Source organism: Diplotaxodon limnothrissa, linkage group LG7 (genome assembly GCF_057381915.1).
Source record: "Diplotaxodon limnothrissa isolate DT_005_m linkage group LG7, D_limnothrissa_male_GT1.1, whole genome shotgun sequence".
NCBI lineage: Eukaryota > Metazoa > Chordata > Actinopteri > Cichliformes > Cichlidae > Diplotaxodon > Diplotaxodon limnothrissa.
Genome location: NC_140602.1, coordinates 53,919,354 through 53,940,204, shown reverse-complemented (window position 1 = coordinate 53,940,204; position 20,851 = coordinate 53,919,354). Strand labels below are relative to the sequence as shown.

The 20,851-nt window shown below is 39.1% G+C and overlaps 1 protein-coding gene across 4 annotated transcripts in view; it reads right to left on the bottom strand.

The window, feature by feature from the left end:
- Nucleotides 1-20,851, bottom strand: part of LOC146629228 (disabled homolog 2-interacting protein-like) — a 173,372-nt gene that overhangs the window by 97,614 nt on the left and 54,907 nt on the right. For 3 of the 4 annotated variants that reach the window (XM_085359925.1, XM_085359926.1, XM_085359922.1), the window contains exons 2-3: nucleotides 10,813-10,931; nucleotides 2,734-2,852 (exon numbers count right to left, since the gene is read on the bottom strand). In XM_085359925.1, the coding sequence (XP_085216051.1) occupies nucleotides 2,734-2,852; nucleotides 10,813-10,931 (238 nt within the window). The remainder of the gene's footprint in view (nucleotides 1-2,733; nucleotides 2,853-10,812; nucleotides 10,932-20,851) is intronic. The other variant, XM_085359923.1, reaches the window with a different exon arrangement.

Sequence of the window (20,851 nt, the reverse complement as noted above, 5' to 3'; positions counted from 1 at the left end):
CACTCATCACAATTGCTTTGATTTTGTGTTTTTGTATATGGTCCATAATGTGTAGTGTCTTTCGTATATTGTCCTGTGTTTGGCGTTGATGTATGAAACCTGTTTGATCATTACATATCAGTGTTGGTAGGAACTCTTCTAGCCGTTTGGCCATGATAGATGTGAAAAGTTTATAGTCCACGTTAAGAACAGAGATTGGCCTGAAAGATCCACATTCCATTTTATCTTTGCCTTCTTTTGGTATAACTGAAATAATTGCCTCCTTCCAACTGGGGGGCATTTGTGCCTTTTTCAAAACCCAATTCAATGTAGGCAGTAAGACAGGTATCAGTTCCTTTTTAAATTCTTTATACCACTCTGCCGTGTAACCATCTGGTCCTGGTGATTTACTTAATTTAAGCCTATTAATTGCAGCTTTTAATTCTTCCTCAGTTATATTCATTGTCATTGCTTGATTTTGTTCTTCATCTAGAGTGGGTAAGTCTAGAGAGTTCAGAAAGCTATCCATCTGAGCTTCAGTCCCGCCCGGGGCTTCAGAGTATAGGGTTTTATAAAATCTTTCAAAGGCTTCCTGTATTTCATTTAATTTATTTTTTATCACTTTTGTACTTGGGTCCCTAATTTTATAAATTGTATTTTCCGCTATCTTTTTTTTCAATTTCCACGCCAATATTTTGGTAGATTTAATGCCACTTTCATATTGTCTCTGTTTCAAAAACATTAAATCTTTCTTGATTTCTTGTGTGGCTATATTGTTAATTTCGTTCCTAATGTTTTTGATGTCCCTTAATATATCCTGTGTTAAGTCCCTTTTATGTCTTCTTTCTAATTCCTTTAGTTTCTTACTCAACTCTTCTAATTTTCTATTCTTATCTTTTTTCCTAAATGAAGCTATTGCTATAATTTTCCCTCTTAGTACTGCCTTCAGAGTATCCCATAGTATGGGAGGTGGTACTTCTCCGGTATCATTGAACTCTAAAAAGAGACTAATTTCTGATTTAATTTGTGCCTTGAAAGGTGAATCATTCAATAGACTTGAGTTCAATTTCCATGTATTATTTTTTAACCGTAAGTTAAAATCAATGGATAAATATATTGGTGCATGGTCACTTATATCTATCGTTCCAATTCCACAAGTATATATTTTATCCTTATCTTTACCAAATGTTATAAAATAATCTATCCTTGTATAAAGAGAGTGTGGGGCAGAGTAGTAAGTATAGTCCTTTCTATTAGGAAAAAGGTCTCGCCATATGTCCATTAATCCTACCTCCTCAAAAAGTGCATTCACTTTGATATATGGAGATTTCATATCGTATGTTTTCTTGCTAGACGAGTCTAATTTTGGCTGCAGGTGTATATTTAAATCCCCTCCACAGATCAAAAGGCCTTCTGTTTCTGTTACCATAATATTAATAATCCTTTGGAAGAAGCTAATATCACTCTTTGGTGGGGCATAAACATTTAAGAGGGTGATCAAATTCCCATCTATTTTCCCTTTTACTAGAATAAATCTGCCCTCTTTATCACCCATTTCAGATACTTTTTCAAAGTTTAATTTGCTTGAAATAAGGATTGCAACTCCTCTCCTATGTCCTGATTTGTATGAAGAAAAAAACAGATTAGTAAAACCCATTCTCTTTAATTTTACGTGCTCCTTATCTGTCATGTGGGTCTCCTGTAAGTAGACTATATGGGCTTGTTCTGCTTTCACTTTAGTTAGGATTTTAGTACGTTTAATTGGAGATGAGATCCAATCAGAAATTTTGTATTTGAATTTTTTTTTTTAAAAAGTCAAGATGAGCTTGGAAGTAATGTTCTTGCATTAGAGACGCACACATTTAATCTGCTCTCTGGAAATGGTAAAACTTTTTCTTTGAAAAAAATGGTACAAGTATATCCCATATTCCACTGTTTCTCTTGAAAACTGGCAAAATGTCAACACTTTGGAGGAAGAGAAAAGTAGATACATTTTGCATTTGATGTCAAGGAAAAAAAGTTTTATAAACCGTGAGTAGCAATTCTCATGGGTTACAACACAACAGACTTGGTCAACTAAAATAAGTAGGGTAAGTCAATGTTTTATTTAGTCTACTGTAATCTTATGATGTTTAGCTGACGAAAACTAGACTAAACTGACAGTATTACGTTTAAATTTATACAAAAATGATATTTTAGTCAAAAGAATACGTCTGAAAACTAAATCAAAGTACACAGCCTGGTGACAAAAAATGATTTTGGTCACTGCAGCCAATTTTCTCATTTAGAACAACTGTACACATGGTGAATTATTTAGTAAGCCACTTGTTCAAACTGTTAAGTGTACTCACAGCCACACTCATTTGGTTTTTTGTCAACAACAATGTTGCACATGCCTAGGCCTTACTGCAAAACCAAACAAACATATATATTATTTCAGCACAAGCTCTGACATGAATTACAGACATAACTTTAAATCCACAGCTCTACTCTGAGCCAAACATATTACTGCACACTATGACATGACATGAGAATGGAAGGGGGAACAAACAGAAAAAGAGCACGACATATAGGGAGCGACAGACTGATTGTGGAATTCCCTTTTTTTTTTAAATTATTATTATTTGTCAGTACACCGACATTGCAATTCAATATGTCAACAGTGACCTAAATAACCTGCCGTCGGCCAAAGGATGGCACGAGAGCTGATATGCAAAGAAGCAGAGGGTGCAGGAATGATAACCAAACAATTACCTGTCATTGTCAACGCTCCTGAAGCCAGGAAGGATGTGTCTGAAGCTGGAATTGCGGTCAAGTTTGGGTTGACTCTTGGTGCGCTTAATGGAGCCCTTCAGCCGTCGACTTAGAAAGCCCTGATGCAGAGAAAGACAGTCATAAGACAGCGTCACTGCTTAACTTGGCAGTAAGACACAACATATTAATACCAGGATTTAAGCACCGCATCCTAAATTCAAGAAGAGAGCAAGTGCTCTGGATAGTTAAAGGGTAATAAATGGGTACAGATATCATATCAAAGCTAGAAAAAAAGGCTCATGCTAGAAAAGAAAAGTCCGTACAAGGTTAGACGCACAAAGCATTTCCCCAGCACACAGAGACATAAAACTACCAGCATATTGTCACAAAAAGAAGCTCGACTAAAAGAACATTGGCACACACACACAAAAATAAGGCTGATCATATGCATGAAGAAATTATAGTTTTTCCCCACATCACTAATTATGTATTTGTGACAAATCTTGCGACGTGCCCCCCCCCCCTGCAGTGTTTCTATTGATGCACCCTTTTATTGGTTTTCTCATTCTTCTTTGTCTGAGTTGTTTGCTTCTTCTAACATCTGCAATCGCACTCCCCCAAGCGCCTCACCATCTCCATGGCAACTGTTGGCTGGCATTAAAAGCGAGGGAATAATGAGACGTGGTGCATAAACAGTATGATGTTGCAAGTTTGGAGAGACAAAAAAAACAAACAAAAAACCTGATTGTTTTATCACCTTTTTGTTTTTAAAGACTTAACTGCTAAGAAACATTATTATAGACCAAGAAAACAAAAAAGGACTCGTAATTAAGAGGGTGTATGGCATCTTTGGGTGAAAGCACAAAGATGAGGGAATTTTAAAGTACGCCTGTGTGTAGGAAAAAGTAGTAAACTGGTTAGTGGTTAAACTGATCAGGTGTTCAGGCAGCTGTTTAATAGGCTCAATATCCACTGAGCAGCTTTAAGAAACAAAGTAGTTCAAAAAACCAAATACCTACAGTGATTTATCTTCATATTCTTATACAAGCTAGAGGCTAAAGGACCTCCCTGCTTCCCATTCACGCCATTAACACACCTGTATAATTACCACCTACAGTGTGAACAGGTCGCCCCAGGCAACAGCGGAATAGGGATAATTAGAGTGACTTCCAGACAGTCTGCCAGCTGATCACAGAGGAGCCCCGGCATCCTGATGAAGAACACCTGTCATCCAGGAGGCACTCTGGCCTACGAACAAAGACTTGCTAATGACAACATATTTAAGCTCACGCCAGTCATAAGAATGTTTGTGTATCATTAGCCGGCGTGTGGTATCCAGCGTTGCGTGGGATAGCCGTGTTTTTTTCAAGGCTGAAGTTAGACAGGGAAGTACGGTGACAGCACTACTGCTACTGTACTGTCAGCAGAATGCTGAGGGGAAAGTTTGTACTTTAAACAGCCATGTATTGAGTATTGAGTAATCACACAGAAGAACAGTTCTTTTTGAGTGTGCTGTTGGTGCACACTTACCATCCCACAACACAATGCTCAAAGGAAATGGAGGAGCTACTCTCAGCTGCATCTGAATTTCTAGATGGTAGCGAAACAACTGGAGGAAGACGTTTGGAAAAAGGTAAATATGAAAGTGCACAGAATCGATTTTAACACCTCAAAGAACCTGATAGCAAACGAAAACAATAGCAAAATTCCCTATGTGGCTCTGGAGGTCCAGTGTTGTGCAAAAGACTCGATGTACCCCTCATTTCTTTGGATTTTGCTTCCAAGTAACCAGACTTTTTTGCAATTTTTTTTAAAGTGGTCTTGAGCAATAATTCTTCAGCTTCTCTCAAGGTCTTACAAAGTTTTTCTTTGGGAATTGGCTGCTGAAAATGAGTAAAAAAAACTCATTTTTACTCCACTCTTGATCCTAACTACTTTCAGAAGAATGTCAAACTACTTAACAAGCCTTAAAAAAGTCAAAGTATCTTCTTTGTTACTTTGCTACTAACAGTGACAGCAGCTAAAAACTGTCTTAGTATATGTGTGCAACATGTCCTTAAAAAATTTGAGGAAACAAATGAAAGACAAAGAAGAAGCGATGCCAATTTATACAAGAACTGGACTAAAAATCTGTGGCAGCACATGAAAATTTCCAGCTCTTTGCGATTATTCAAGTGGTTATAAAGTCTTATGTGGTTTAAAGCAAGACACAGGTAATGTGCACAGATATGGTACTGCTATATAAAGAATTATAAAGGCTGTGAGATCCACAATAAACAGATTACTGTGGGTTGGTTATGAAGTTCTGTTTTGTTTTTTCAAATTAACACCAGGATGAGGGCTCAAACAATTCAGAACAACTGTTTAATATTTATTCTGACTGTGCTATAATGACATTTTAATCAGTTTTGAATACTAAATAGCAACAATCAGATTGATTTTATTTTTTGTATGCAAGCCTTATATTAGCAATACCTGGCAACATATGTGCATAAGCCAACAAAGAGGTGGGCAGCAAATGGCTGACGATTGCTACCTGCCACCAATGAACTCTGCTCAGGGGCTATTAGCTAAATGAACGGTGCTTAGTCACTGCTGTTAGAGAGCGAGACACCTGATGCTTTTGACAGGGCTCCTTTTTCTCAATCTAATTCGCTCTCAGTCCCGCTCTTGTATATTATTAGTTGTATAAATACATAATTCATTCATCCTGTCTGTGTATGTGAGTGCATGAGGTTTTATGTGGGCATGTGGTTAAATTAGCATAGGCGCCCATAGAAAACAATGACAAGTCAGACACTGTGCAGCTGGAATGCATTTAGCATCACGGTTACCGACATGACGAGAAGTCTCAAAGAAAAGCTAAACGATTTTGACCTTCTGACAACAAAGACGCACCTTTCTGCATTCCAACACACCGCCATTCACAAAACCATGCTTCTTCCTCGTAAGCCCTAGAGTGTACGTGTGTGAGGCGCTTGCTACTGTTGATATATTCACAGCTAACAAATTAAAATGCCCCCCTCCCTTCGATTTGCAGAAATAAGTCAGTGAATAGAAACACGTCCCTGAAGGCGAGGTGGATTGATTAGTGGCTGCTCATTTTGTTTTTACTTCTCCCCTTGCCCTGATAGATGGCCTCGGAAGAATGGAGCAGAAAGAAAAATAGAATCCAGAAGAGAAAAAAAAAAGACAGACACGTACAAAGCTATAATTTCTCTATTTCACCCTCCCCGGTGTACGCAGACACTGACGTGACATTAAAAGAGAAGACGGAAAAAGAAAAAGAAAAAAATCATAGAAAAGAAATACAAGACACTGCTCCATATATCAGTTAACCTGTCAAAGCCCTCGCAGAGCAATTAGAAAGGATACAGGTCATTAGAAGAGAATAACCTATTCTCCCCTCACACTATTTCCTCTCAAGAATGACTGATACCTATATTAACATTAGCTTATGAAGGGGTCAACGAAAAAATTTCAGCACGGAATTTGCCTTCAGCAACTCCAGAGAGCAAAGAAATAGGAGAAGATGAAGAAGCAGAAATAGAGGTTGGACCAGTCAAAAAATTGAGAAAGTGACAGCAAGTGTCTGCAGAAAAGGGATGAGCTACAGGAGCAGGATAAATGGGGAAAAAGTGGAGCACGATGTGGAGGTGGCAGAGCACGAGTTGATAGAAGAAGCAATAGAATGAAATTAAATGAGGGAGAAAGCAAAAGAATACCAAACGAGTGACAAGGTTGCTGGCGGATGGGGGCTAAAGCAGAGGAACAGCCGATGGGAGAGAGTCCAGCCGGCACTTGAAACGACAGATGCTCAAATAAGCTCGGTCCTCCCCGTGGTTAATAATCCTGGTGTTTGTCTGAACAAATGTTGGCAAACTATAGGACGCCAATTATCATACAGTAAGCAGAGATGGCTGACATCGCCGTTGGACGCTTGACCCATTCCCATTATATCTCGCTGTAGGTACTCAAAGGGAAAATGGCGAGCGACGCCAACAAAACAAAAACAAAACCTCACACCTTAATGAGAGGGCATACATCACGCCGTCACTCTGCCACGCGCCAAAGCAACTCGCTAATGAGAAAACAATCTCCCGGCAGGCTCAGCTTAACGGTGTTTGAGATCTTTACATTGATTCGCTTCTCGTTCAACAATGCTGCGGTTGGTCTTCATCAGCGTTACATGTTTTTCCCCTCTAAGGTCAGGCCCTTTGCAAATTCCTATTTACACAGAAACCTAAACGGAGGCTTTATAGTGTCGCACGTTAATGTGAATTTCATTGAGCTCTTTAATCAATTCATACTGCCACGGTTCACAGCTAATGGGAAGGAGGGTAATAGAATATTCTGCTCATCGTGCTTGGTTTTTAACAACCTGTCTGTCCTTTATTGCACTAGGCCTCTGAAACTTAATGTCTGTCAAAAGAGTCCATCTATAATTAATACGATACTTGTTTACAGTGCAGCTCTGTACATGCCCGCTTGTGTGCGAGTATATAACAGGCCTGCATTCTTGATCGTAATCTCAGCCTGTCCAATTTCATTAAATCAGCACTAAGAGTTGTGTAATTGGGCTTTTTTCTTCTTGAAATTAAAGTAAATGCTTGCAACGAGTTAATGCTATTCCCTTGGCTTGGCAATTCCAGGCTCCCTTAATGGGGGCTGATAGAATCAGTGCCTGGACAATCAGCAGGGTGTTCCCTGCTTTCACGTCAACCTCTCTTGTCCTCCTCTAGAACAACCTGATGAAAACAAGAGACCTACCTGTCCAATTAGACCCCCTGCTATTATCTAAGAGGGGCTAGAAGGTAGGGAGAATGGAGTTAGGGAGAGATAGGATAAAGAGCTAAGTCAAATCAATCCACTCAGCTAGCGCAATCAGCGGGACGTGGACGTGAGAGACTTAGATAAGATTTATTTGTCTGCTCTTTAAAGCACTGCACATTAGAAAGTATCAAGTTGTAACTTTTACAGTCACATTTTGAACTACTATTCTTGGCTTGGCTTTGAAACATTTTTTTCTCGCCTGCTGGCGAGCAATTGTTTTAGAGAAGTTGTGCTTTTGCGTGTGCATGGATTCCACCATGCACGTGCAGATCGTGAATCCAGTCGCTGCAGAGTACATGACAAAAAAACATTTTGACAGATTTAGCTCAAGGCCTAGGAGGACTACTTTAGATGTCACCACAACTCTTTTCACTGTAGAAGAAAAGTGTGGGGTGGTTTGTTATTGCTAAAAAAAAAGTAGAAGATGCAGGAGAATCACTGCCCGTCTTCTCGTTTGCGCTCCAACATTTGTGCGCGCACCATGTCTGTATCTTATCAGTCCATCCATTCAATATTCAGTTTCAATTCAAAGGGCTCTATTAGCATGAAACTATCAATAACAATAATGTTAATATGCTGTTATGATTGATTTACTGATATTTTAATAGAGTCAGTCGAATATGAAGTTCCCACTTCGCCCTCTCAGAATCTGATGACTTTTTAAAAATAATATAAATATTAAATATTTAATAAAGCTAAGAAAAAAAATTACTTTCACAACTTCCTTTACTTGTTTTTCAGTCCTAGATACCTCCTTTCCCCCCACATTAGAAAGTATGAGTGCTCAAAAATGAAAAAAATAAATAAATAAAATAAAACACATCAAAAAGTCAAATTCTATTCATTACTAGCAAAAACCTGCAATACAGATGATTTTTGCTGTGACAGTTTTGCTCATGTATGAAAACACAGACGTTAATTTAACATGCTATTTTTTTTATCTTCATTATATCACAATATATAATGAGATGGCAAAAATGGGTTTTCATAAAAATCTAACCAGTGAATGATAAAAAGCTAAATTTTCATTGTATAATACAAAATAATCAATTGCAGACACTGCTAGCGTTGTACAACGTTGCACATGTCACGTGCACGTAATGTCAGCAATGTACACATAATGTAGACGTACCGTTGCTGTTCATTTTCAGATGATCAACTTTTGAGTGTATATAGATTATAACTAGGTAGTTTATATCGTAGGTTTAATCCAGATTTTTTAACGTGCCTAAGATGAGTTGGGGAACACACATATGCTAGGACAATTACAGAAGATATATGCACTAAGATTTAAAATGTGTGGTGCTGTGTACGCCATGGTTATTTACTGCCTCTTAGGTTGTGGTATATTTATGTATGCTTGGCATTAAGATACATCCTGTCTCTGTCTTTAAGGCATACCTGTACTTGTTACTAAGCTCTTTGAAACTGAGTTGAAGTTGACGGTGCTTTTCCAGTAAGTCCTGTTTTTGCAGGCATTAATCAGTAGGAAACAGACATCATCAGCATAAAACATGATCTTCCCTTTTCTATCTTGGAGGAAGAGGCCAAGAGCAGCATACTGTCTACAGTGTGAACACAGCAAGGTTATCTTTATAATAATATGGTTGCACATTAATCTCAATTGCATCTATCTTCAGTGTAGAAGTATCTGTATGATCTGCTAGTCTGTGTGTTGGTAAAATCATCTTGTTTCCCTTCAGTAATTTAAGCTGAAAATATTGGTCACCAAAAATAATGGTCAAATGTTACTTATAAGATGTGCAGGTAAGAATGTTGCTGTGAGGGGAACTGTTGCTGTAATCCCGACAGACGCCAGAGGGGGGCAGTATAGGGAAAAGTGCAGGAGAGGGTTAAATGTTCCCTGAGGAAGCTTGTTTTCTTTACACAAAAAGTTACTGCTGCTCATCAATAAAACATCAGAAGCAAGTTAAGTGGTCATGTGACCAGCAGTGCTGCACTCCTCTACCCTTTTCCTTTGGAAAGTACAAAGGAGCTGCTGAGGAGATGCTTACCCAGTGTCTAGCCCATCCTACCTGAGCCTCTCTGTCTCCTCCAAGCTTTTACTTCTTCATTTGGTTCTTATATTGCTCACCGCAAGCTTTCAGTTCTCCTTTTCTTTTTTACATTTCGGGAAGTCCGGTTACAGTGGTAGCATATACAATCGTAATTAAAAGGTCAGAGAACGAGCACACACACACACACGCACACGCACGTCCCAATACCATTTCCATCTTTTTATAAGGGCAGATTAGAGTTTTGCCATCTCTAGGTTGGCAAACTGTGATCGTCTTATATGAGTAACAGACTTTATTGTCACTCTGCAGGTGGTCCAGCACTAGTGGGTCTACTGTTTATTGTTATTACATTGACTGTGGGCTTTTATTAGAGCACTAGAGTCATTTGAGTGCAGAATATTGCTGATGGTGGGGGAAAAGAAGGAAATGAAAGAAAGCAAATATATAATTTCTGGTTTCAGGAATGATGCAAGAGTGTGAAGCTCTTAACTAAGTCCACTGGTGTACCTGCAAAGGCTGATGGTTTATACAAAGCTAGAATATTCTTTATGAGAGACTAATTACTGAGCGTGTGTGGCTCTGCTGGCCTAACTTCGACTGTTTACAGTTCACCTCTGGGGCGACATCTCCCCGCTCATTATTTATTAATGGAAATGTGCGCCGCTAATTGCTAATTATCTTTAAATTGATGACTCCTAGAGGATGCTTTTGCTTAATCAACTGGTTGTTTATCTGCTGAATTAAACATGGCAGAAAGCACAGCAGAATTATGCAACATGACAGGCAAAGCACTGCTCTGCATTTGTGTGCGCGCTTGACCGAGGAGAGGACAAGCGTGCTAGATGGCGGATGGATGCCGAGCACGAACAGGTGTGGGAGTATGTGCGTGCCTTAGCTCACTTGAACTATTCGAATGAGAATAAGAAATTTAATGAAGGTAAATCAAAATCAATGAGGGTTTGAGTGCTGAGTAGAAACCCAAATTGTGCAAATGCATTTGTGTTGCATAGACGCCAAACATCAAAGGCCCTGTTCCAAACACTTAAAGCAAATGAGTTTCAGATTGGCATCCTTCCATCTGGATGCCAGACGAGCCTTGAGAAAAAGGGGGAAAAGCAAACCTGTTCTATAAGAAACAGCCTGCTAAGGCACATCAAGGGGGAGAAAATGACAGTCAGAGAAGAAAACAAAGAAGAGGCAGAAAAAAGGAAAACAAAGACAAACTCACAGTACTCACGGTGACTCTGAAAGGCGTCGCAGCGGTGGATGTAGGCTCCATGGACGGTGTGCTCTTGTCCGAGGACCCCGGCATACTGCGGCGGCGTCCTGTCCTTTCTGGAGGAGACTCTGAACAGAGAGAAGATTTAACGTTTGGCCTTAGAATCGTAAAAACATCAATCCAATAAACTCACTAATCAGCACCTCCAAAGCCAACTAATTAACATGCTGTCCTGCACTTGCTTAAATCATTTATCAAATCCTTTTATAGGAGCTGAACAGAGCTTTGGACAGAGACTAGACGGTTTCCCTTCAGTCTGCTAAGCTACATACATGGGGGTGGCATTGTTCTTCTTTCCTCTTAAGAAAACTATTTTTCCCCATATTTCACAATAGTCGTGATGCATTTTAAAGTGCACATCATGTCAAACATCACGATTGCTTTTAAAACTCGCTCAACCTTTCATTTTCAACAAACTGAAGAATCAAGAGACGAAGAAGAAACTCAAAGAGGAAGGAGAAAGACTCCAAACACAACTCGATCAAAGTGTCAGACTGACCAGGCTGACCTTTGACACAGGCAGCGTGATAGAGATAAAGGTCTGGAGCTCGTGGTGAGAAATGGGCTCAAACTGGAGTGCACTCAAAACACTCTACAAAAAGAAAAGCTTCTGATGGGTATGAAACACAACATCACAAGCTCAAACCTTAACCTAATGCTTTCATCAATTTTAGCAAAGCTTTAAGCAGACTATGAATACTTTCAGTGCTGATACACAATAGTTTAAACTTTCATAAGAACAAAAATAAGCCCTTTCATTTTTTATTTTATATTTGACATGATATAAAGACATGCACATTACATTTCCACTTCTTATTTTCCCACCCGTCACCCACTTACTAAACTCATCCGTGATATGTTATCTTACGTCTCTTGTGTAGTTTTCAGTTTTCCCTCTGAACTCAGACACACAGACCTTCATGATTTAAGAACACGCTCATCTGAATACGTTTTGAAAGAGCTGTGGAGTCAAAAACTGTGAATGTGCAAAGAACAAGCATATCTGGACACGTCCAAGAGGAATGTGAGTGATGTTGAGCATGCAAGTCCTCACAGATTTCAGACAGCCGTCACTGCAAAGTGCTAGCTCACAGGTAGAGAGCAGAATGATCAGATGTTAGGCGGTGGGTGAACTAACATCTCAGTGTTAAACAACTGATGGACTGAAAATTGATTATATACAGTAATGCACAAAAGGCTTCATAAAATTCCCATAAATTCTTTATATTCTGTTTCCAAGCAGCGAGATGTGGTTTTAACTTTTAAAGAGGTCTTGAGCAATAGTTCTCCAGGCTTTCTGGAATCTTTTCAAAGATTTTTGAGGCATCAGCTGCTTTTCCGCTCCACTCTTTGTACCTGACCATTTTTTGACGAAAGCACTTTTTCTTTCTTTCTTTCTTTGTCACACCACTTAACACTGACCTTCTGTCATTCAAGCATAAAAATAGCATTCGAGCTAACTCAAGGAATGAATTGATGTTGCATTGACAGATGCCAAACAACTTGCCAAAGAAACAACTTTAAATTGTATTTTAAATTTGTTCACCAAAGTCTCATCAGAAATTATCTTAGTGGAAGGCTGGAGGCTCTGTCATGGTTTGGGGCTGCATTTCACCCAGCGGTGTTGAGAATCTTGGCAGAACGATCTACCATGCAGCATCCTGACTTGGGCTTAATGTTTTAATATGGCAAGTTGATCTGGAAATGCAATGAAAGCATACACTGGTAGCTTTCCGCTGTGTATTTTTTAAAAATCAGCCTTGGGTTGGCTTCCCCAGAGCCCTGACATTGACATTATTGAAGCAGTGTGAGATCATCTGGACAGAGGCCATTGATATATCAACTTGACTGTTGACTGTCAAGACCGTAAAAATTGTACAAACTGTTTTTCCATAAATGCTTGCATATGTCTCAATAGTTTTCTGGACTTAGTTTGTGTTTTCCGAGCAGAATATAAAGAAAGAAGACTCGAGATTTTTATACCAGCGGTCCCCAACCCCCGGGCCTCGGACCGGTACCGGTCCATGAGTCGTTTGGTACCGGGCCGCGATAGTTGAGGCTCAGGTGTGAAATGTATGGTTTTCAGGGTTTTTATCGGTTTTCAGCGTTATTTTGTTATCGTTTTTATCGTTAACTCTGTTTTCCTTGGTCTTTTCACGTGTGTTATGAATAAATCTTCTTTTTTTCGGTACCGGTACTAGTTTTATTTTGTTGTATTTATCCGCGACACCTTAAAGGCCGGTCCGTGAAAATATTGTCGGGCATAAACCGGTCCGTGGCCCAAAAAAGGTTGGAGACCGCTGTTTTATACAACAAGAGACACATTAAGAGGTCTCGGTGAGGACATGGCCTCAATTAGGACATGCTAGAACAGTTAAATGAGCTCTAATGGAGTAAATTAGATTAGTGATAAATGTGGGTAGTTGTACATGACTTTAAACATCCTCACACACACATACGCACCCATAAATCTATAGTCGGGCATCATATTTAATAGGTGCAATGACCATTTTGTTGAGATGAGGATATTACCAAAATCTTGAAAATGTTAACGTGTGATTCTTTTACAATTTTCTTAAAGTTTGACATAAAATGTCCATTATGCACCTTTTAAATATCAACTTTTGGGGAAGTTTTGATGTTGCATCAACATTGACTTTAGGGTGGAAATATTTATGCATTAGAATATTAGGTTTCAGCTAATTAAGGACTGAAGTGGCTCAGGATTGCTATGACATGACCAAAAACTGCACCAAATGTGACATGTGTCTAATATGGTATTTGCATTCGGAGCATATCCTAACAGGCCACACACAGACACACACACGGAAGATGTGTTTGTCAGTGCTGTCTTTTCTGTTCGCTCATCAAGCTGAGTTGTGCTAAATTAGCTGTCTGCTGCTTAACAGGCTGGTTGACTGTATTAAGCGCTGTTACACAGTAATTGAAGAACAAGCATAGGAATAGCACTTCCTGCTGTGCGAAGCATCCCGAGCCCACACAAAGAGAACAGAAGAGAAACGCACGTGGTCCAGAGCATCAAAAAGCAGACAGCCATAACATGCTCTGACATGGAGCGAATTCAAGTCTCTGTAATTGAAAAAGCCCGATCCTCTGAGAAGAGATCCATTGCTCTGTGAAGGCAAAGCAAACTAGCTAAGCATTAATGCCATGTTGAGCTTAGAAATGTGCAGTCAGAGATAAGATAATCAGAATTAGACTCATCTAAAACCCTTATATCTGTACAAAACAGAAAACTCAAGAGCCCTGTCTGTCAAGTGTGTCAAGATGAGTCCATGCCTACATAGAAGAGAGTCCATGTCTAGATAGGAGGGCTGCAAGGGCTGCGTACAAATCCGAGGAACACAGTGGACTTCTGTGGTGATACCTGCACCTCTCGATCTGTTATGATGCTCCACATACTATATTGTTTTTAGTATATTATACCAGACAACAAATGCATTCTGTCTAAAAGAAATAAAATCAGAAAATCATTCATGAGAAAATGGGCTTGATTAGGGTTATCATCAGCACTGGCGCATTTCTCCGCTCAACTTTAATAAATGTACCCCTCCAGTTAACTTCGTCACGGAAATCTCCCCCCACTTACGTACAGCTGGCTGCTACAAGCGCTCAAGAGGGGAGCTCGCGCATAAAAGACACACACGAACACACATCGTTTAGTTCTACACTAATTGCTGTGTGTGAAACTTGCAGCCAGCGCTTCCACATGTTTTCAACATCTGCGTGCGATGGATCTTCACAAGCGCGTGGTATTTGCCCCCACACCACCCTCTCGCTATAACTCGCTCCCGTATCCGACTCTAACCCGCAAGCAGACGGCGAGCTGTAAACAGTCGTACTCAATGAAATTTAAATTAATAAACACCAGTTCCAATCAGAATCCGGAAGAAAACGATGAAAGAGCTGCGCTGCGCTGCATGTGGTGGCTGGTCTCAGACTGTTGAAACATCCTGCTTGGGGGCTCTGGGGAACTGCTATTAACTGTAGCTATTTTAAGATTTAAAGGTGTGTGTGTTGGTGCACGTGTGTGTTTGGGAGCTGCATTTGTAAGGTCAGAGGATCAGAGATCACAGGGAGCTCACAGACAGCAGCTGGGTCAAAAGGGTGTTACCGGAAAACCAAGTGTCAAAGACCTAAGGCCATACAGTGCACTGTTCTCACCTCCTTTCTGTTTCTCATTGATGACTTCTTCATTTCTTTATCCAGCTAATTGTCTTACCTTATCACGAGCTCGTTTATTTTCTTCAATCTGTCCAAAAACTGCATCGTCACACCTTCATCTCCTAAAAACTAACCTCTATCCCCCATCAGCACCTACTACAAAAAAGAGCCATGCTTCTGTTTTGACTCCACCCACAGCTGGAAGTGCTAGTTTGAGCCCTTGGGGGCTTAAAACAGTATAAACCAACTGATAGCTGGGAGTTTGGAATATGTGCGCCCAGGCTGCACTCTGTCTGGCCAGCAGAGCCAGACAGAGTGCAGCCTATGAGTGAATGCACTTGACCTTTAAAGGAGAAATATTAGACTTTTTGGCAACAGCCTCTCTCCCCTAACCCTCAACTGGTCATGGAAGATGACTGCCTCTCCCTAAGCTGGAAGTTTGTTTCTGCTGGAGGTTTCTGCCTGTTAAAAGGGAGTTTTTAAAGGACGCAGGATTTTGAGACTATCCCACTTCTTGGCCCTATACTCCGAAGTGAAGTGCAATCAGGATAAACAACATAAAGTTGGGTATCAATTTGCCAAGTTAACACAGGGCTTCCCCTGTGCGTTCCCATTAAAGGTGTGGTGTTGGGAACATTTAACCAATCTTAAACGTGTGTTTCACAGAAAATGATCCCTATGAGTGTAAATGGCCTGCATTTGTATAGCGCTTTTCTAGTCCCTAAGGACCCCAAAGCGCTTTACACTACATTCAGTCATTCACACACACATTCACACACTGGCGATGGCGAGCTACATTGTAGCCACAGCTGCCCTGGGGCGCACTGACAGAGGCGAGGCTGTCGAACACTGGCGCCACCGGGCTCTCTGACCACCACCAGTAGGCAAACATGGGGTTAGTATCTTGCCCAAGGATATTTGGCATGCAGCCAGGAGGCAGCCTGGGATCAAACCACCGACCTTTTGATTAGTGGCTGACCTGCTCTGCCACAGATGATGATAAAATGGTGATTAAAAATCTCTAAAGAACATTCTAGTAAAATTAGAGCATATGGAAACTTCAAACTGGATACATGTATTCAATTATAAATATTATAGATGTCGTATGACGATTAAACCTATCCGGTTGTTCAGTCTGACGTCACTAGCCGTGTCTGGGCCTAAACTCCGCTGCAGGTCCATATATCAAACGATCACTGTGGCATTACTGAGAGTTGAAAAACTGTCTAAAGTCTTTCATCTTTAATAAAATGATCAGCGTTCTGCTCTACCAAGTGTAAGATAAGATAAGATAAGATAACCTTTATTAGTCCCACACGTGGGAAATTTGTTTTGTAACAATTGAGTTTAACATCCAGCCATCCATGAAAACGGAATTTATGACATTTAACGGAGTTAGAAGTTAGCAGGGAGTTAGCTCGCTAGCTTCTATCTAAATACAATATAGCATGTCCTGACTGCGGGGTTTTGGAAACAAATTAAAACGTACAGCTCTGTTATCACTTCCAGCATAAATGAAGACAGAAAACTAAACAGCAGTGACGTTTGTAGGGTTACTGAAGTTTGGCTAGCTGGTATATAATGATGTGCTATGTGACCACTAGCGACACAGCTATGTTAGCATAATATAAACAAGCTAACTTTTTTTCCACTCGATAAAAGTTAACGTGAGTGTTCTCGGTGGTCAGGAACAAATGTAATCGCATGGCAGGATGCTGTAAAAGGACCAAACTTCAGCCAGGAGAACAACTGAGATAATCCATCCACAATACGAGGTTAGTCATTCATATACTGCTGCATGGGCTGGGCTGTAGTTACATCCTAAGGTTTTAAAAACTGAGCTTAAATAAATGATTAGCGGTAATAAAAGCCGAGGGAGGTCAACAGTGATCGCTGACTGTTTTAGGAGCTTTTTGAGATCAAATAGAAGAAAATACATAACATTAAACATGTTAACAACACAAAAGCCATATTAAACGCAGACTACTTTAGACCCGGAAGTAGGATTCGTCGCGTCATCACTGAACAACCGGATTAAATATAAAAATGGAATTCAATAGGCTTAATCGTCATAGAAATTTAATATGAGGTCAGTAAGTACAATAGTGACTTGTTATAGGTTCCTCAGTTCCTCTAATCTGGAGCAGGTTAAGATTACAGAGTAAGTTGCCATGGAGATTTAATCTGATAAGAAATGAACCACTATCATAGTACAGAAAGCCCAGAGTTAACCCTTGAATTACATGGAAAAGACAAAATCCGGCTTTGTGGTATAGATCTCTGGAAGCAAACTGTGATATTTAATACTCCCAGTTAAGCATTACCTACCCAGTACACCTATCCAGTTGTGTTGATAAAGAAAAGAACTATCCAAATCAGGTAGTCAGATGTCAGACAGAGAACACTGATAACATCTAGTTAATTATCAATGTGAAAACAGGTCCAGTGTGGAATATTTTGCATACCAGCACGCTTTTTGCATGGCTGTACCAATGTGCTTCTGTTTTAAAGCAGGGTGAAATAAAAACAATGCCTGACTTCCTACGTAGACATTGTTCTTTTACATGAACGGATTATGTTTATAACCACAAGGAGCAGGTTGTGCCAAGTGCCTTTGTGATAACTGATGAAATTGTAAGGAAGATATTGTTGTACAGGGTTTTTTAATCTACCTTCAAATGATTTGAAAAAGAACATTCAGTATCAGCCTTCCTTTTTTTCCTCCCCCGAAACAAATGACTGACAATTAAAAGTTCCTCTGTGTCCCTGAAAACATGATTCATCTGTTACATATACATTGATACTGCTGTTCTTATGAGTTAATACAACATAGCATGCTTTTATGCCAGATAACTAAGACAGGACAAAAAACAGAATAGGCCTGTTAAATGACAAGATTTCTTATAAATAAAGTTTGTGTTTTCATTTATTGTCACCAAATTACACTGTGTGCATATCCCGCTATATAAAAAGACAAACTGAGTGCTTTAAAAACATTTACATGGCTTATTTAATATGCTTAAACTTGCTACGTTGTTGTTTGCTCTTCCTTACCCTTACCTAAAGTATGTATATAATATCACAGATAACAAACAGACAAAATAGGGACCTGCAGAAACCCTCTGATAACCCTATTATTAGGGATCAGTATTATTACTTTGTATTTATAAATCTACATCATTCTACACTCTTTCTGAATGGCAGCTAAGAAAATTCTATGACTGTTTTATATTTAATTTATGAATGATCAGTCATTATAACAATGACTGCAATAATCAGGTTACATAAATAAATAAATTTGGACAATCAAGAATTCCATTTGATAGGAAAAACAATTATTGGCCAACATACACAACGTATTCTAAATGTCAGCACTAGATTTCACCAAAACAAACGCCAAAGACGCCTATCTAATTTTTATATGTAGCACCAGATTTTATTTTTTAAATAAATCTGTTATATAGTCAACAAAATAGTGTTAATCCCTCATCACAATTGCTACACAGGTTTACACCCATTATCTTTTGCTTTTATGAAATTTTTGTTTTTCTCCTCCTTTCAAATTTCAAACAACCTCTAAATATAATTTAGAAGGAGATTATGTTGTGCTTTGTACAATATCAGTGTGGTGCATAGCTCAACTAAATCAGAATGTTTTAAGGCATGCAGTTTAATGAATCTTGCACTCGCTTGTTCATAATAATCAGATTAGAGCAGAGCGATATGGCCAAAAATATTTATCACGATATATATTTGAAAATTTGCGATAACGATATAACCGACGATATAATTGATGCAAGACAAAATACAACTCCACAACATTACTAGCGCAAAAAGACAACCTTCCATTTATTTTCACTTAAACAAGAAGCTGGTTTTTATGTACATTAAAGCTTTATAAAAATGTAACAGTGCAAATGCAACTTCCTTGCTGAAAGTTTAACCAAAAGGCATTTCCAGTAGAAATGGGCTGACATATCCTGAGCATAACCATGTATAATATCCACTGAAGTTAAAAAGAGGTGCTTTGCAACATTAAACTGCAGTGTGCAGTGCGTATTTTTCGGACCATAAGTTGCACGGGATTATAAGGCACATTAAGCGAAACAAAGCAGTCAGATAAATCAAACTTTATTAAACTCATTCTTCTTGCTTCCTCCACTTCTGTACCATTGATTTATTAATGAATGAATTCTGCTCTATTCCCATGTTGCTGCAGTATATTAATGACTAACCTCGTATTGTGGATGGATTATCTCAGTTGTTCTCCTGACTGAAGTTTGGTCCGTTTACAGCATCCTGCCATGTGATTGCATTTGTCTCTAACCATGAGGAACCTTCACGTTAACTTTTATAAGTGGAAAAGTGTTAGTGTTCGTCCTCCAGCTTCACTGTTTATGTTATGCTAACATAGCTGTGTCGCTAGCGATCACGTAGCACATCATTATATACCAGCAGCTAGCCCAACTTCAGTAACCCTACAAACGTCACTGCTGTTTAGTTTCCTGTCTTCATTTATGTTGGAAGTGATAGCAGAGCTGTACGTTTGAATTTTTTCAGAAATCTCTCAGTCAGAACATGCTATATCATGCTTAGGTAACTAGCGAAACTAGCGAGCTAACTTCCGCTAGCTTCCTGCTAACTTCTAACTCCGTTAAATGTAATAACTTTTGTTTTCATGGATGGCTGGAAGTTAAACTTCATAGTTTCACCTGGTTAAGCAGCAATGCTGATCGTTTTATTAAAGATGAAAGGATTGAGACAGTTTTTAACTCTCAGTGATGCTGCAGTGTTCGTTTGACCTGAAGCATACAGCGTTTAGGACCCAGATTACGCCCAGATTTAAGAGCATCTTAGTCCGACAAATACGACAATAACGACGGCCGCTTGCATGTTCTGCAAAAAAAATGTGCTTTGTCGTGTATCTGACGGACAAACACCAAACCAGTTCCACATCACTGAAGTTGCACCATTTTTACAAATCAATTCTGGTTCATCTGTTTCACTCAACAATCGGCCATGTGGGTATGAAAACAAAGGCACTGCGCATGCGCGTTTTACTCATATTCTATTGCGATATTTCATTTTCCTATCGTTGCCTAACATTATACCGGTATTACCCTAAATCAGATCCATTTATAATTCTTATACCGTTCCTTTGTAGTATATAAAACATTAATCCATGTTGCTACAGTTTAACTCCATGTGTGTTCTTGGGGGAACTACGAGCTATACTGGTTAGATGTTTTGTGAAGCTCTATTCTATACAAGTCATCTAATAGTATTCTCCTGGCAAATCAGTAGTTCAACAATGAAGGTTTACTATTCAGTTACTCAGACCAGATACAAATTTACCAATAAACCCAAAAGGGTTCTGCATTGTGTTTGTAGCCATTCTGTCTGTTTGTTCATGATGTTTAGAAATGTTAGGATTTTTCCCTTTTTTTCCCCTTTACATTTACATTAATTCATAGAAAAACTTTGTATACAAATATAAGAGTGATACATATACACTGTGCGCTTTTTGTGAGATTTTCCCAGAGACTAGCTCCTATTTATTTATTTCCATTTACTTTTAGACAGCCTTTACTCTTTATTTGGTTGTTCTGACTTTAGTGAGAGCAGCTCAAAAGCATTTCACCTCATCAGTTTGATTTGACTCTTTCCCAAATTCCACATTCATAAATGCAAATTCTCAAAGACAACGCTATACCACCTCATTTCTTGGAGGAAATTGAACTCTGCGTACCCACAATTTATTCTTAAACAATAAGGTTTTAAAAGCCATTATTATTTGTAACTT